This window comes from Muscardinus avellanarius, assembly GCF_963383645.1.
Source record: "Muscardinus avellanarius genome assembly, chromosome: 10".
Taxonomy (NCBI): Eukaryota; Metazoa; Chordata; class Mammalia; order Rodentia; family Gliridae; genus Muscardinus; species Muscardinus avellanarius.
The window spans coordinates 100,668,088-100,685,935 of NC_137796.1; the positions used below are offsets into that span (position 1 = coordinate 100,668,088).

At 47.1% G+C, this 17,848-nt stretch overlaps 1 protein-coding gene across 1 annotated transcript in view; it reads right to left on the reverse strand.

Moving 5' to 3' along the window:
* The window catches only part of LOC308268297 (bMERB domain-containing protein 1), a gene marked incomplete at both ends in the record, with an annotated part of 124,835 nt that extends 110,314 nt beyond the window's left edge, over nucleotides 1-14,521 (reverse strand). The window contains one exon of the mRNA XM_080703440.1: nucleotides 14,416-14,521. Coding sequence (XP_080559566.1) covers nucleotides 14,416-14,521 — 106 coding nt within the window. The remainder of the gene's footprint in view (nucleotides 1-14,415) is intronic.
* Between the last annotated feature and the right edge of the window lie 3,327 nt (nucleotides 14,522-17,848).

The following is a 17,848-nucleotide window of genomic DNA, read 5'->3' on the forward strand; positions in this document are numbered from 1 at the left end:
TCAGACCCTTTAGTTATTTCTACTTCTGCACAACTATCTGTAAAAAATATATTTATCAGCCGGGCGAGGTGGCGCACGCTTGTAATCCCCGCGCTTGGGAGGCGGAGACAGGAGGATCGCGCAGGTTCAAAGCCAGCCACGCTGGCTTAAGAGACCCTGTTTCCAAATAAAAATATAAAAATGGTCTGGGAGTGTAGCCTGGAGGTAGAATTTCCAGGAACCCCAGTACCACCAAAAATAAACAAATAAAATAAAATAAATACATTTATCTTTCTTTTTCCTTGGGTTTTCATTTCTTTTCTTTCTTCATTTTGGGGGGGGGCACTGGAGATTGAACCCAGGGACATTCTACCTCCAAGCTACACCCCCAGCCCTATTTTATTTTTATTTTGAAATAGGGTCTCTTTAGGTTGATAAGAGTCTCACTTCTTGCCGAAGCTGTCCTTAAACCCACAATCCTTCTGTCTCAGCCTCCCAAGTCCTGGAATTACAGATGTGCGCCACCATGTACAGCTTGGGTTTTCATTTCTGAGGTCTCCCATGTCATGTAAAATTTGTACAGATTGACTGTCTCTGATCTAAACATCTCTAATCTAAAAATCCTGTAATCCTAGTACTTGGGAGTCTGAGACAGGAGGATCACAGGTTTGAAGACAGCCTCAGCAAGTAGTGACACTCTCATCAACCTAAAGAGACCTTGTTTCGAAATAAAAATAAAAGTAGGGCTGGGAGTGTAGGTCAGAGGTAGAATGCCCTGGGGCTCCATCTCCGGTACCACACACACACACACACACACACACACACACACACACACACGCACACACAAAAAAGCTCCAAAACCCAAGCGCAAAGTTTTGAGCACCAACATGATGCTACAAGTAGAAAATTCTACCTCCAACCTCATGTGACAATCCCCAGACAAAATGCAGTTGTACCCAAAATATTCTATAATTGGGCTGGATGTGGTGGCACACCCATAATCCCAACGCTTAGGAGACTTGAGACAGGAGAACTGCAGGTTTGAGGCCAGCCTCAGAAACTTGACGAGACCCTCAGCAACTCAGTGAGACCCTGTTTCAAAATAAAAAATAATATAGGGCTGAATGTGTAGCTCAAAGTAGAATGTCCAGGGTTCAGTATCCCCAGTAACACACACACACACACACACATACACCTGTGAGCTGTGTGTATAAGAAAAAAACTAATTTGGTGCTTAAGCTTGGATTCCATCCTCAAGACATCTCATTATGTCTATTCAACTATTCCAAATCTAGAAAGAAAAAAAAAAGCTCAGATCTGAAACATATCTAATCGCAGATATTTCAGATAAAGGTATATCTGGCCTGCATGACATAAATTTGTTATGCTTTTCTTTTGTTACAGGGATCTCAGCCAAGAACCTAGAGTTAGGTGAGGAAAAGGAACCTCCTCTCCTACAGGCCTTCCAGACATGACTATTTAATGGGGACAGAGTTGCCTTTGGGGATTAAGAAATGTCTTGAAACTAGATAGAGGTAATAGCTGCACAACACTGTAAATGTCCTAAATGCCAGTAAATTGTACACTCTCTAACGGTTAACGGTTAATTTTGTGTGTGCAAACTGTCCCTCAGTTTAAAGAAAAACCCTCTCAGTAGAGAAGTCATGTAAAGCTCACTAAGACAGAGCTCTGAATAAGCATTTGAGAAATAGCAAAGCCCTGCACACGGCAGAACTGATCCCTGGGAAAACGGGGCTCTCGGCTGCTGGAACCCGGCCCAGCCGCCCGGGCCCCAGCTGGGCGGCTCCTCAGGATGCCGTGTGCGCTGGTTTAACCACCAGGATGTGCTCCAGGGACCCTTCACTATGTCGAATTAAAGAGGATGAAGATGGATGATTTCTGCTGCGGTGGACGGCGGGTCTCCAGCACTCCCAGACAAAGAGAAAGAGTTTTGTCTTATAAAAATGAGATCCTATGATGTACATTTCTGCATCTCATTCTTCTCCCTCAATGATATCTCTAAGACAGGTACTATTGCTCTAATTTATTACTTGTGTGTGCGTGCGTGCGTGTGTGTGTATGTGTGTGTGTGGTGCTGGGGATGGAACCCAGGGCCTTGCACATCCTAGGCAAATACTCTGCCACTGAGCTGCACCCCAGCCCCAATTTGTTCCTTTTTATCAGCTGCGTGCGTTACACCATGAATGAACAATATTTCCTCGGCCATTCTTCTACTGGGTCTTCACGCTGTGCCCAGCTCTTGGGCACGTAAGTCTGCGTACTGGTGAGTTTTTTGGTTCCTTTGCTTTTTCTGTTGGAGAGCCCTATTTACTCGATTTCTTCTGCAGATCATATAAATCTTTGACCTTTTAATAAAGGCTAACGTCCCAAGAGTGAGATTTCTGGGTCAAAGTACACAAGAGTTTTAAACTTTAAAAGATGTTATACGATTGCTTTTCAAAAGAGGCTGCGACACTCCAGTCCCTCCAGGCCGTGTCTCAGATAATCCTGTTTCCTTGCATAAATCAGAATGCCTCTTAAACAGACCAGCGTATTAAATATGGCTTCCCCTCTCCCCCACCCAGTCCCGTGGTTCCAAAAAGCTGCTATTGACTATGAACAGTGCACCGCACCTGTACTGACATCTAAGACTCAAGTAGGAGCTGGGTGTGGAAGCATACATCTGTAATCCCAGTGCTTGGGAGGCTGAGATAGGAGGATTGCAGGCTTAAGGCCAGCCTCAACTACTAGTGAGACCCCCTGCAACTTAGTGAGACCCTGTTTCAAAATAAAAGATAAAATAGCTCAGAGGTAAAACACCCCTGGGTTCAATCCCCAGTAATATTAAAAAAAAAAAAGCTATCAAGAAGGCAGGGTAAACCAGGTGTGATGGACCATGCTTGTAATCTCGGTATTTGGAAGGCTGAGACAGGAGGATCACAGGTTCACAGCCAGCCTCAGCTACTTAGTGAGACCCCCTGCAACTTAGTGAGACCCTGTTTCAAAATAAAGAATAAAAAATAGGACTGGGGGTAGAATGCCCGTGTTCCATCTCCAGTACCGCCAAAAAAAGAAGAAGAAGAAGGAGAAGGAGAAGGAGAAGGAGAAGAAGAAGAAGAAGAAGAAGAAGAAGAAGAAGAAGAAGAAGAAGTAGAGGAGGAGGAGGAGGAGGAGGAGGAGGAGGAGGAGGAGGAGGAGGAGGAGGAGGAGGAGGGCGGCGGCAGGGTACTTGTAATGCACCTCGCTCAGCCCATCCCTATCCCAACACTGGCAGTGTTCTGCAAGTTCCCGATAATGGTACCTATTCCTGTTGCTTTATATCTATCTGAAAATCCTGCCTCTTTCTTTCAAAGCACAAAGCAACAATGCTAATCTAACCTCAGCATCAGGAAGAAACCGTCCAAATCAGATAGGATGGAGATTCAGACCAACTGAGCTCCAGCTAACTTTTTTTTATATATATTCCAATGGTTTCGAAGACTTACAAAACACAATTAAATCACTGGCACCTCCGCTTGGGGGATTATCAGTTGCCCGACTCAGCAACTATGGCCTCAATGAGAAGCTTCTCAGAGCTTTTAATGATGGACGCTGGGCATTCAGCTTTCCATGGAGAATAGGAGGCCCAAGGTCTCTGTGGTCATGGCTCCCGCGGGAAGACAAAAACACATAATTGCAGTCCATTTAGCCCATAAAACTTGGTTTGACCCTATTAAGATTCATCGTCTCAAAGGCCAGCAAAAACACGCCTGTAAGCAAAACAACTGAATTAATCTCTTGACAACATTTAGCTAAGAGGGCAAGGTGCCCCGGATTCTGCTTTAGAGGACTAGGAGAGACAGCATCACCTTCTGGGGACTTTGTTTAGCATTACTGGAAAACAATCGACCTTAAGCCACTCGAACGCAGGGACTATGCACGCCTTCCTCAAAGTGCTACCCTGCTCTCGGGAACTGAGCGCAACGCCTGGCATAGAGGAGGCCATCAGTAAACGCGTCGTCTGGATGAATAAATGGACGAGAGGATTAAGAGACAGTGAAGCCGGGCATGGTCGCCCATGCCTGTAATTCCAGTACTTGGGAGGCTGAGACAGGAGGGTTGCAGGTTCAAGGCCAGCCTCAGCGACTTAGAAAGTCTCTCAGCAATCTGGCAAAACTCTGTTTCAAAATAAAAAGTAAAAATGGCTAGGGGGAAGATATAGCTCGGAGGTAGAATGCCCCCTGGGTTCAATCCCCAGCACCATACACACTTGTTGTTTGTTTGTTTGTTTGTTTGTTTGTTTGTTTTTTGGTGGTACTGGGAGTGGAACCCAAAGGCTTTCTACCTCCAGGCTATACTACCACACCTATTTTATATTTTATTTGGAAACAGGGTCTCACTAAGTTGCTGAGAGCCTCACTAAGTAGCTGAGGCTGGCTTCGAACCTGCGTGATCCTCCTGTCTCAGCCTCCCAAGCGGGGATTACAAGCGTGCGCCACCACGCCCGGCCCACCATACACACTTGTAATCTTAGTACTTGGAAGGCTGAGACAGGAGGATCGCAGGTTCACAGTGAACCAAAATTAGACACAAAAATGAATGCCTTGCCTGCTTGGGAACTGTAAACGAGCAGACTGATTTATGTCCTGCGTTGTGGTCCTTTTCCAATATGGATTCTTTGGAACCTAAGCTGGATGCCGTCTGCTCTTCAATGGCAGGGCTGCCTCTTAATGAGACTCTGGCCACCAGCACCTGCCACACACCCCGTCTTAATAGACACTGTCTATTAAGACAGTGTCTTACAGTGAAGTAAGCTGACCCTCAGCACTCTGAAAGCAATACCATTTAGAGACATAGATGACAGACACCACACCTCACCAGCATCGCTAACAAACATAAGGGCCTGCGTCCGTGTTACAGAGGAGACAACTGAACCTTAGTTACCCCCCACCCGTTCCAGCTGCTCTAGATATCAGAGGGGAAAGCCCTGGGTATCTTTCCAAAAGAGACTCAAATGAGAATATCACAGTGATATATGGATATCCATGCGGATAGCAGCACAGGTCACAGTAGCCAAAACAGGTTCGTGGAAGCAAGCTAGGTGTCCACCAACAGATGGATGGACCGAAGTTCATGGGATGTGGAATTCGACTCCAAAATCAAGAACAAAATTATGCCGTTTGCGGGAGAAAGGGTGGACCTGGAGAACATCATGTAAGTGAGATGCGGCAGTCACAGGAAGGGAAGAGTCCCAGGTTTTCTCTCAGATGTAGAAGCCAGGGAGGAATAAGGACACCAGAGGGACGTTAGATACGCGAGGAGAAGCCCCAGTGGAGCGATGGAGGGGCCTCGGGGAGGATGCTGGGGAAGAGGAGTAACGGAGGAAACACTTCCACCAACATCGTGCACACACGTGAAATCTCCGACGCCAATCTCCGTGTCCTGTGGAGGGAGGCGGAGGGCGCGGGAGGGAGCTGGGTGAGCTCACCCAGTGCTGTGCGCGTCTGTCCCTATGGCTCTGCGGAACCGCATTGTGATGTGAGACTGCACCAGTAAAAGGGTATGGAAGAAGAGAAATCAAGCGGGCGTGGTGGCGCACGCTTGTAATCCCAGCACTTGGGAGGCTGAGACCGGAGGATGGCGGTTCGCGGACAGCCTCAGCTACTTAGTGAGGCCCTCTGCAACTCAGTGAGAGCCGGTTTCAAAATAAAGAATAAAAAATAGGGCAAGGGGTATAGCTCGGAGGTTGAGTGTCCCTGGGTTCCATCCCCAGACCCGCCAAAAAAATAAATAAATAAAAATAAAAAATAAAATAAAAAGAGAGCCGGGCATGGTGGCGCACGCTTGTAATCCCCGCACTTGTGAGGTGGAGACGGGAGGATCGCGCAGGTTCGAAGCCAGCCGCGCTGGCTTAAGAGACCCTGTTTCCAAATAAAAATATAAAAAATAGGTCTGGGAGTGTAGCCCGGAGGTAGAAGGACTTCCAGGAACCTCAGAACCACCAAAAGAAAAATAAATAAATAAAATTAAAAAAAATAAAATAAAAAGATAAATCAAGCCAAGCTTGATTTTAATTCTTTCTTTCAAAATAAAGAATTAAAAATATGGCTGGGGGTACAACTTAGAGGTATAATGCCCCAAAGTTCAATCCCCAGTAGAAGAAAGAAAGAAAGAAAGAAAGTCAATCCCATTTTCTATTTCTAGAATATTGATCTCCAAACTTTTTAAATCATATTTTTAAAATCGCCCTAGCCGTCTGAATGTATGCTAATTTCAATATGGTCCACATAAAAATAAAATAAATAAATAAATAAATAAATAAATAAATAAATTGCCCCAGATCCCAGTGCTAGAAAGCAGGAGAATGAGTAACGAGCTGGACAGTGATCCTTAAGGGTGGGGTCTGGGCCTTCTCTGTCTCGTGCCTCGACGGCTAGCAACAGCCGGTACACAAACTGTCAATCACATAAGTAACAAAGACACGAAGGGACTGTTGTGCTACGCGTCTCTGAGGGCGCTGAGAGTGGCGTTCTGAAAGCTTGCAGAAGAAGAGACCCTCTGCCTGCGCTGGCCTCCAGCCCACTCGCTCATCCAGGAGACAGGTGAGTCTCCACTCTAGTCCCAAGAAAACCAACAGGCCCAGCTTTCACTGAGCCAAGAAAAAAGAACAGAAACAAACAAAAAAAGAAAAGCAAAACCCCAATGCACGGCCGCCCTGGCCTTTTGAAACTCCTTGGGCTGCAGGCCCAGGGCACGCCCCTTCTCTGTGCTGTTGGCTTGGAAAGAGCCGACGTCTTCTCAGCTCCCAGCTGTACTCTCATTTAGTGCCCATCTCATTCTGCTGCTATTAGGAGCTGCGCTGATCTTTATGGCTGCCTCTCCCGCTCCTCAAATCTGTAAGCTCCTTGAGAGTCGCCGTGCCCAGAGAAACTGACATTGATAGAAACGTCTGGAGTCAGAAGGAGGCCTGGAATCAGGCTCCAGTTCCACCAACTTCATGACCCACAGCAAGTTTCTTAACCTCCTTAAACTGTCCCCCAAGTATAAAATGGGACCAACGATTCTGCGTATGTCATAGGACTATCATAAATATCTAATGAGATCAAGCTCGCAGGCAAAACTCCTTAACCGCTATTATTATTAATAGGTGCTTAATAAGTAATCAGAGACCAAGAATAGGCACTGTTAATTTTTTCCTCCAATTAACGCATAAGAAGGAAACTCTGGCCGGGCATAGTGATACACACCTGTAATCCCAGTACTTAGGAGGCTGAGACAGGAGGATTATAGGTTCGAGATCAGCCTCAGCAACTAGTGAGACTCTTCCAAAATGAAAAATAAATAAATACAGGGAGTGGTGAGTTGGCCCGGGCCACCCTCCCGCCTCGTGCCATTTTAGCATGGGGCTGTAACTATTTTCTGTATTTCTATTTTCTGTATTTCTATCTTTTTAATAAACTTCTTTAAACCGCCAATAAATAAATAAATAAATAAATAAATAAATAAATAAATAAATACAAAGGGCTTGGGGAGGTGTATCTTGGAGGTCGAATGCCCCTGGGTTCAATCCCCAGTTCTATAAAAAATGAAGGAGGAAGGAGAGGAGGAGGAGGATGATCCTTTTTCAAAAATAAAACACAAAGTTATGAACAAGGAGGAATAGAAATATTATGTTTAGCGCAGGTACATCCTAGACACTATCACATTCAGAATCCTCACACCCTTGCTTTTGTAGTTCCCGTAATAACTTACAGAGTTAGCTGTCTATTCGGGAACGATGCAGAGACCGACTAGCACGTCCTCTGGTTCTTACTTAACTCATGCCTGGCCTCCCAGAGGGCAGTCCACACTGCCCCCAGGCCTCGTCACACCCTTCCTCCCCACTGAAGGAAACTGCCACCACTTTTCCAAATGGAGCCTGTTAGGGAAGAGCCGGGAGCCACACCGAGGGACGCTCCCACCAATCAAGGCTTGCCTCCTACGGCCTTAATCTCCACCCAGTAGCTAACATAACCTTTTAAAAAAAAAAACCAAATGCTTGTAATCCCAACTTTTGAGAGGCTGAGACAGGAGGATTGCGGTTCTTGGACAGCCTCAGCTACATAGTGAGGCCCTTTGCAACTCAACAAGACCCTGTTTCAAAATAAAGAAAATAAAAAATAGAGCTGGGAGTGTAACTCGGAGGTAGAATGTCCCTGGGTTCCATCCCCAGTACCAAAAAAAAAAAAAAAAAAAAAAAAGTCCAAGCCAGACAAGGTGCCACATGCTTGTAATCCCAGTACTTGAGAGGCTGAGACAGGAGAATTGCAGGTTCGCAGCCAGCCTCAGCAACTTAGTGAGATCCTGTTTCAAAATAAAAGAATAAAATTGGGCTGGGGGTGTAGCTCGGAGGTAAAATATTCCTGTGTTCAATCCCTAGTACATGCACACACACACACACACACACACACACACACACACAAAATATCTAGTTCATGCCAGCTAGTCCCTTGATTAAAATGTTCCTCCATCAAGGCCGGGCGTGGTGGGCACGCTTGTAATCCCCGCGCTTGGGAGGCAGAGACAGGAGGCTCACGCAGGTTCGAAGCCAGCCGCGTGTGCTGGCTTAGGAGACCCTGTTTCCAAATAAAAATGTAAAAATAGGTCTGGGAGTGTAGCCCGGAGGTAGAAGGGCTTCCAGGAACCCCAGTACCACAAATAAATAAATAAATAAATAAATAAATAAATAAATAAATAAATAAAATGTTCCATCAGCTTCTCCTAAAATGAAAATAAATTCTGTATTTTGTTTTGTTTTGTTTAAACCACAGCTTACAAGCTCTAGGCAGTCTGGTTCCTCTCCAACTGATCTTTACTCTCTCCCTAATTTTCTAGGTTCCAGCCATCCTGGTCTTCTGTCTCTTCTTCAAACACAATGAAGGCTTTTTTTTTTTTTTTTTTTTTTGTGGTACTGGGAATGGAACCCAGGGACCTTCTACCTCCGGGCTACACTCTCAGACCTATTTTATATTTTATTTGGAAACAGGGTCTCTTAAGCCAGCTAAGGCTGGCTTCGAACCTGTACGATCCTCCTGTCTCAGCCTCCCAAGCCCGGGGATGACAAGCGTGCGCCACCACGCCCGACTAAAGAAGCTTTTTTTGAATTCAGAGCCTGGAACCCTGGTATTTGCGTGGCAAAAATGTCCCCTCCTTAGAGAACCATTTCCTAATGGGAAATCTAATGGGAAATATCCCTCCCGCAGGTAATTCTCAGGAAACATCCTCACCCGAACTGTGCTAGTTGGCTTCGATATCATCTGGCACCCTCCCTCAGAACCCATATCCCTACTTCCCCCGAACAGACGTTCTGTTCAGGAACCGTGCCTTGCTCAGCACCATGTCCGCAGCCCCTAGACCACCGCCTGGCATTCTGAAGACGCCCAGTGCCTTCAGACAGAATGAATCCGTGGGAGTGGGAGAGCAGAAAAGGACTATCCCTCACCTTTTGTGTTTCCGCTTCAGATGAACTTGAATTTCGTTTTACAAAATGTATGCATTCCCTTAAAAATAAGAGAAAATAAAAAAATACTAAAACAAAAGACAGTAAAAACGCTAGCCTATTTTCGTCAAAGAGATGAGAATAGTGCACAAATCTGCCCCAAGCATCTGTTATGGAGATGTACAGCAATCCACGTCTCTGCACTGTTTATCAAACCTGAGACACAGGCCAGTTTAATGATGTGCTTGCTAGTCAGGACACATCCTTGGGCTTCTAAATCACAGTCATCTCCCCGGAGCTTATGGGAAGATTGCCGCCTGAGCTTGCGGCCTATGCCAACCTCCTCCTCGCAGCTCGCTCCTGACCATCTCATACTCTTGTTGACGCTCCCTTGGCACTCTTGGGGCCTCCCTCTCCCCCATTTTTCCTAACCCCAAATCTTGATCCTCCTTTCAGGCACATTCCAATCTACCAAGAAATGGCCCTACAGCAACAGTCAACTGCATTTTCTAAAAAGCCCTGTGCTAGCCGGGCATGGTGGCGCACGCTTGCAATCCCAGCATTTGGGAGGCTGAGACAGGAGGATCTGGGTGCGTGGCCAGCCTCGGCTACTTTAGTGAGGCCCTCTGCAACTCAGTGAGACCCTGTTTCAAAATAAAAAATAGAGCTGGGGGTGTCTCTCGGAGGTAGAACCCCACTGGGTTCCATCCCCAGGACTGCAAAAGTAACTAACTAAATAAAAATAAAAAATAAAAAGCCCCGTGCTTCTCCAAAAGGCACCTTGTTTCTGTGATTCCCTCAATTAATTACGGTTGGTTGAAAGTAATATTCTTCTATATCTCACCATGCTGAAATGTCACTATATATTTTCCAGCTGAGTTAAAAAAAAATACTCACTGCTATCGGAAAAATGTCATCGAGGGTGGATGGGAGCGATCGCTCAGAAATCTGTCTCAAACCAAAGAAAAATATACTGGCGGGTTTTCAAGGGTTCAAAAGCCGTCCCCACATATTCCCCTGAGTAAAGGCAGCCTGTACACAAGCGATATAGAGAACTTACAATTAAATGGGGAAAATGAAAAGGCCACGACTGTCAACACTGCAATGATCCCTGCAAATACTGATGCCCATGGTGGGCTTCTGTCCCATGAGGCCACAAGCCCTCGTTGATGGATCGTGCCCAGCGCCGGGTGAAGTGTGCGCTGTGCGGACCGTCCCCCCAGAGGCCCCAGGGCCCGTTGCTATTGTCACTTCCATTTTCTAGACAAGGCCACTGGCACGCGGGAGGCTCCTCAGTCTCCCCAAGGTGGCCGAGCCGTGGAGGGTGACCGCCAGCTGGAACTCTTTCCCCTGGTTTCAGAGCTCCCGCCTTGACACTCTCTTTGAATTGATCTCATAGCTTTTATTTGTAAACCGTGGCCGGAACGAAAGACAGCCGATCGCACAACCTTGACAAAAAAAACAGCCAGTTCCAAAGTCCTCCTTCCGCTTACAATTCTTCCTCATTCCCACACACGCGATGGTCACAGGAAACACTCCAGTGTGTGCGGAAGTTGAGCCCAGAGGAGGCTTTTTTTTTTTTTCTTTTTGCAGTACTGGGGATGAAACCCAGGGACATTCTACCTCTGAGCTATATCCCCAACCTTATTTTTTATTCTTTTTTTTTTTTTTTTTTTTTTTGCGGGTCTGGGGATGGAACCCAGGGGCATTTGACCTCCGAGCTACACCCCCTGCCCTATTTTTTTATTCTTTATTTTAAAACCGGGTCTCACTGAGTTGCAAAGGGCCTCACTAAGTAGCAGAGTCTGTGAACCGCTGGGATCCTCCTGTCTCAGCCTCCAAACGCTGAGATTACAGGCGTGTACCACCACGCCTGGCTAGGGGGCTTTTTTTTTTTTTTTTTTTTGGTCCTACTGGGGGTGGAACCCAGGGGCTTTCTACCTCCGGGCTATACTCCCAGACTTATTTTACATTTTATTTGGAAACAGGGTCTCACTAAGTTGCTGAGAGCCTCACTAAGTAGCTGAGGCTGGCTTCGAACCTGTGTGATCCTCCTGTCTCAGCCTCCCAAGCGTGGAGATTACAAGCGTGCGCCACCACGCCCGGCTAGGAGGCTTCTTTTTAATAGGCCCTTTCTGTTCTCGGGTGTTTCATGCACCATGACACCAGCTTGGCAACTGTGATGCCATCAAGTGACTAGTCCTCATTTCTACGCTGGCTTTATTATCCAGTAACAAATGAATGGAGGACCCAGACATTAGGGAATGGAGCCACGAATCCCCAGGATTCAAATGCCGCCTTTCTCAAAATACGCCTGGTACTGACAAGCGTCTAAAGACCCAAACTTACCACACTCAAGGTTCAAAAGTGAGCCTCTGGATTGATTTTTTTTTTTTTTTTTGCAGGTCTTGGGATGGAACCCAGGGGCATTCGACCTCTGAGCTACACCCCCTGCCCTATTTTCCTTTCTTTCTTTCTTTCTTTCTTTTTTTTTCTTTCTTTCTTTCTTTTTTTTTTTTTTTTTTTTTTTTTTTTGGTGGTACTGGGGTTCCTGGAAGCCCTTCTACCTCCGGGCTACACTCCCAGACCTATTTTTACATTTTTATTTGGAAACAGGGTCTCCTAAGCCAGCGCACGCGGCTGGCTTCGAACTTGCGCAATCCTCCTGTCTCTGCCTCCCAAGCGCGGGGATCACAAGCGTGCGCCACCACGCCCGGCTGGATTGATGTTTTAAGGAGATTTCCAATGCAAAGAAGTAAAAGTCAGGAGCAGGGGGGGCAGATGTGGGGATCCGTGCAAAGGCAGGTCAGAAACTGTGGTCTTGTATGGGGCCAGGAAGCAAGTCTCAGAGTCTTTACTTATTTGAAACAGAAAGAACAAGAAAGTCTGAAAGCCAGACTTTGCCCAGGTTTCCAACTTAGGACTTAGAAGTACAAAACTTTCAAGGGCTAAAATGGTACCAATTGGGCAATTTCCCTGTATGCCTGGATTTTTTTTTTTTCCTGAAATGGTCAGAAAATCAAAAGCTTTAAGGGAACTAACCCCCATCACATCGTAGTCCCCTGTGTTGCTTTACATAATTCATTGCAAAAGACAAAAGCAAGTTCTGGGGTTAAATCAGTGATGTGTACATGTATGTACACACAAGTATATTTACCCCAATATGATGTATGAATATAATGCACCAATAAAAAAGTTAAAAAAAAGACAAAAGCAAGTTCTTTCTAGAATGTAGTAGTGAAAACAGCGGCCAACATGCACCCAGCACTTTCCTTAAGCTCTGCACACACCCTCTTCTCCAATATTCACCATAAAACTGTAAGGGGGGCGTTTTTATGGTCTCCAGTCTCAGAAAACAGAGGCAGAGTAAGGCTCAGGAATGCACCCAAAGTTACACTGTCAGCAAAGGACAGAATGAGGATTCTAGCGGGGCTTACTTGGATACGTTCAGCTTCTACTCTGTGTGGACCTGCTTTCTTTCAGGACCACTGTGAGCTGCAGAGATCAAAGCTGTTACATAGAAAACCAGCGGTCACGGTCTAGGGCTCTTGCAACAGACTTGTGAAATCAACAGAGCTTCATGCTAAAAGTCTGGGGTCCGACAAATCTGGGTGCAATCCGGGCTCTGCCCCGTGACGGTCACATGGCCTGACAAGCCCCAGCCTCCTCACCTATGCAAGGGGAGTCAGGATACCACGGGAGGTTGTTACGGAGATTAAATGGCACCGTGTATTTTAAAGTTACTAGGCCACGGTACTCTCACTATGAAAGGCAGCCACTGTTGACATTGTTCAGAGCAGCGTAAGAAACAAGACCATCGGCCCTGAGGTTACATCAAAACACCAAAGCCAAAGGGTCTGGAGAGGATGGAACAGGAGGAAGAACCCAGGCATAAAAAGGAGAAAGGAAAGGAAGGCGGAGAGACGCGCTATGACATCCATCACAGCAGGTACAGAGCTAAGACATTTGATTGTGATTTGTAACTTGAACCCTTTAGAATACAGCTGAGACACACACACACACACACACACACACACACACACACAATTTTCTCCCAGGTAAAGACAAAAAAAGAGCACATTCACAATACTTTAGCCCCACATAACTCAGAGATTGGTGCTGGGGAGGAGCGCTGAGCACAGCTCTCAGAGCCAGGGGAGGAAGCTGCAGGGTCTCTGAGGAGCAAGAGGACCTCCCCCAGCCTGGCAGCAGCACCTTGGGGCCACGGCAAGTCTTGCCAGGACAGGGACACTAGGAAGTGCCTGGGCTTTGCAGAGGGAGCTGGTGGCCCCAGGGTCCCTGAGGCTCCTTCTGCACTTTGAGGGCAAGAGTTTCAACTATTGTTGTCTTATAAATTAGAAACAAAAATCCTCCTTTTATTTGGAAATGTCGTTCACACCAAAACACCACGGAGAGAGAACCAGTACACACAGCTCGTTTGTTTCAGAACCGCCTTCTAGGACTGTATCCAAACCAAAGCCTGTCGCTGAATCAGGCAGAAAGGAGAAGGTGTGCTCAGAGTTTGCTCCTAGTCCTCCCCCCACCCCACCTCCCAGGAGGAGACCCCTGGTGCGCCCTGAGCCTGGCCAAGGAAGGCAAGCAGAACCCAGTGGACACTCCCCACCTCTCCAGGGACGTGGGTGCTTTCCAGGATGGCCCTACAGCCCCGGCGCCCTAGAGCATCCCTGGCGGAGGAAGGCGCCTCCTCCCTTAGCTGTGGGGAAGACCTTACTTCCCAGAGCCAGCTGCGAGCTGATGGATCCCGGACTCCAAGCCCGACCCAGGCGCCTGGCTTGGCAGCCTGGAGGTTTCCCAAGCTTCGGGAGAAGCCCAGCCCGAGGATGCCCCCCTTTTGTTCGCAGGGAGAGCGCAGGTCGGCGCGTCTGGGCGCTGAGCATCCCTGCATCCCACCCGCCCCGACTACCACGGGCTCCAATCCCGGACCCGGGCTGCTCCCCATCCGTGCCCGAGGTACTCACTTCTCCCGAGTCCCTCCGCTTTCCACGCGGTCTCCTCCACCGCCCCATAGCGCCTCAGAGGCTTCTCAGCTTCCAGATGGGTGGACAGAGATTGCTTTAACTCCATCGCTGATCCCCGCGGGCAGGCCGGCAGGTCCTCCTTCACTCCATCCCCCGCCGCGGGCTGCAGCGAGGGAGGCGGCTCCGGCCAGCGGCGTTTTAAGGGGCCGGGCGCTCGTGACGCGGATCCATCTCTTCCGCCGCCGCCAGCGCCCGGGAGCGCCGACTGGTACCCAGGAGGGGGATGGATGCAGGGCACATGCGCAATGGAGGCTGGTGGGGGGAGCTTGGGAGCTGGGTAGGAAGAAAGAGGGACAGATGAAAAACTCTTTAAAAGAACAACAACACAAAAACAACCAAAACAGAACCTACCCAATGGAAGTAAAAATGAAGTTTCCGCGCGTTCTAGAACCGGTGGTGATGCTCTGCACGGGACTGGCGCAGGGGTGGCTTGTGAGCTGTCAGCGAGCTGTTGGGTTTTGAGTGGGATTGGTGAGCCTGTCTCTGTCTGTCTGTGGGCGATGGATCCATCTTTGTGGGAAGTATGTACGGGCGCGTGTGTGGACCTAGACCTTCGGGGCCAGCGTGATTTTTGAGGGAATCTCTGTGGTTTGCAATGATGTATATCATTCAAACGTGAAACGGGGCGGTGGGGGGCCTGCGTTGACTCCTGATGTGTGTGTGTATGTATTTTCACGGGCTTGCAGAGAAACAGAGATGGAAATATTTTGGACACTGGGATAACAAAGGTGTTTGGAACGCTGGCCTTGACTTTCCTGAAACTCAGAGGTTTATCTTACTGATCAAACGTGGCAGTGTTCAAAATACAAAGTAAACCAGGCGTGGGGGCAAATGCTTGTAATTCCCATGTTTGGGAGGCTGAGGCAGGAGGATCGCAGGTTGGCAGCCAGCCTCAGCAACTTAGCGAGGCTCTCTGCAACTTAGTGAGGCCCTGTTTCAAAATAAAAGATAAAATAGGACTGCTCAGAGGTAGAATGCCCCTGGGTTCAATCTCCAGTATCGCCAATAATAATTATTATATATATTAAAAGTAGCAGCGAGGGTGACAAAAATCAGTGTTGCTTACTGAATGGCAGTGGGGTGCAAAACGCCTTCCAGTAACTCTGTGACACAGTATTCTGTCTGCTTTCTTTTGCATAGGATGAGAGTGAGGTGCAGAAAGATTATTTCCCTCAAGTCCCACATTTACTGAGGAGCATGGTCAGCACTGGAATCTGGACAGTTTGGCTTCCTTATGATTATACAGACTCCCTAGACTGCAGTTGTGACATTTGTGTATCAGGAAGGGGGAGAGGTTCTATACTTTGGTTGCTTCATTTTTTATCTTTTTTTTTTTTTAAGAACTAGGGATTGAACCCGGGACATTCTACCTCTGAGCTACACCCCCAGCCCTATTTTTTATTTTTATTTTGAAAAGGGTCTCACTAAGTTGCAGACAGCCTCACTAAGTAGCTGAGGCTGGCCGTGAGCCTGTGCTTTTCCTGTCTCTGCCTCCCAAGTACTGGGATTGCGAGCGCGCGCCACCACACCCCGCTAGTGGTTGCTGCCATTTTGAGATGCCACCTAGGACAATTTTTGGTGTCCATCTGGCTTGAGGAAGTGTGGAATAGCCCAATTCTTTAAGAAAATGACTTAGACATGTAAAAAGTTGTCATCAACTTCTAAGCCAGGCGTGTGGCACGCACTTGTAATCCCAGCATTTGGGAGACTGAAACAGGAGGATCCCATTTTGTGGACAGCCTCAACTACTTAGTGAGGCCCTTTGCAACTCAGTGAAACCCTGTTCCAAAATAAAGAATAAGCCAGGTATGGTGATGCATGGTTGTAATCCCAGCATTTGGGAGGCTGAGACAGGAGAACCACAGTTCTCAGACAGCCTCTGCTACTTAGTGAAGCTCTTTACAACTCAGTGAGACCCTGTTTCAAAATGAAGAATAAAAAATAGGGCTGGAAGTCTAGCTCAGAGGTAGAATGCTCTTGGGTTCCATCCCCACCCAGTACTGCAAAAAAAAAAAAAGAATAAAAAAAATAGGGTTGGAATTTGGCTTAGAAGTAGAATGCCCCTGGATTCCACCCCCAGTACTGCAAAAATATAATAATAATAATAATAATAATAATAATAATAATAATAATAGCCGGGCAAGACAGGAGGATCGCGCAGGTTCGAAGCCAGCCGCGCTGGCTTAAGAGACCCTGTTTCCAAATAAAAAAGTTTAAAAATAGGTCTGGGAATGTAGCCCGGAGGTAGAAGGGTTTCCAGGAACCCCAGTACCACATCATCATCATCATCATCATCATCATCATCTTCTTCTTCTTCTAAATAACTCATGGGAGAAAAAGAAAACAAACAGAAAAATCATAAAATATTTATATACAGAGAACAATGCAAGGACCAAGTGCCAACATTTCCAAGGATTTTTTGTTTTGTCTTGGCTTTGAGATGGGGGTCTTGCTCTTTTACCCAGGCTGACTTAGGACTTCTGAGCTCAAGTGGGGTTCAAGTGATCCTCCTGCCTCAGCCTCCCCAGTAGCTGGGACTACAGCTCCAAGATGTATAAGTTTGGATGTAAGTCCATAAACACCCTTAAATGCAGCCGTAGCTTGGATTTGGAATGTCTCCCAAAGGCCCATAGGTGAAACTAAGTGCCTACTGGAGGGTCACTCGAAGGCTGTGGGACCCCATCTCTTTCTGCTTCCTCTCTTTTTGAATCCCAGCTTTGATCCACTGTGTGTTTCCCGCCACGATGTGCAGCCTTGCCTTGGGCCTAAGCAATGAAACCCATGGATCAGAGCCTGAAACGTCTGACACTGTATTTTTTATTTGACTTTATTCTTTGGCAGTGCTGGGGACTGAGCACAGGGCCCCCTGCATGGCACGCAAGCACTCTACTTTGGCGCTGCATCCCCTCCCCAACCTTCTGTCTCTATTCTTTGATTATCTCAGGTCTTTTGTTACAACAGTGGAAAGCTGACTAACATAAATGCATTCGGGAAACAAATGTAAGGCTGAAATGAGGTACATCTTCAACTCAAAGGACTGTAAGGAAAGGGAACAGGTAACTCCTACGTGAAGTAGGGAAGAATAAACAGTGATAAGAGCGCAAAATAAGGAAATAATAAACCAAAGAGCAAGCGAGAAGATCAACAAAATCAACAGTTGATTTCTTGGGTGGAAAAATCTCTCAAGATTCACTAAAATAGATACTCATGAGAAATACCAAGAATGAAAGTTGGGCCGGGTGGCACACATCTGTAATCCCAGCTACTTGGGAAGCTGCTGCTGGAGGGTCACAAGTTCAAGTCCAACCTGGACAACGTAGCATGACCCTGTTTCAAAAATAAATAAATAACCCTTTCTGCCTCGGCTGCCGCC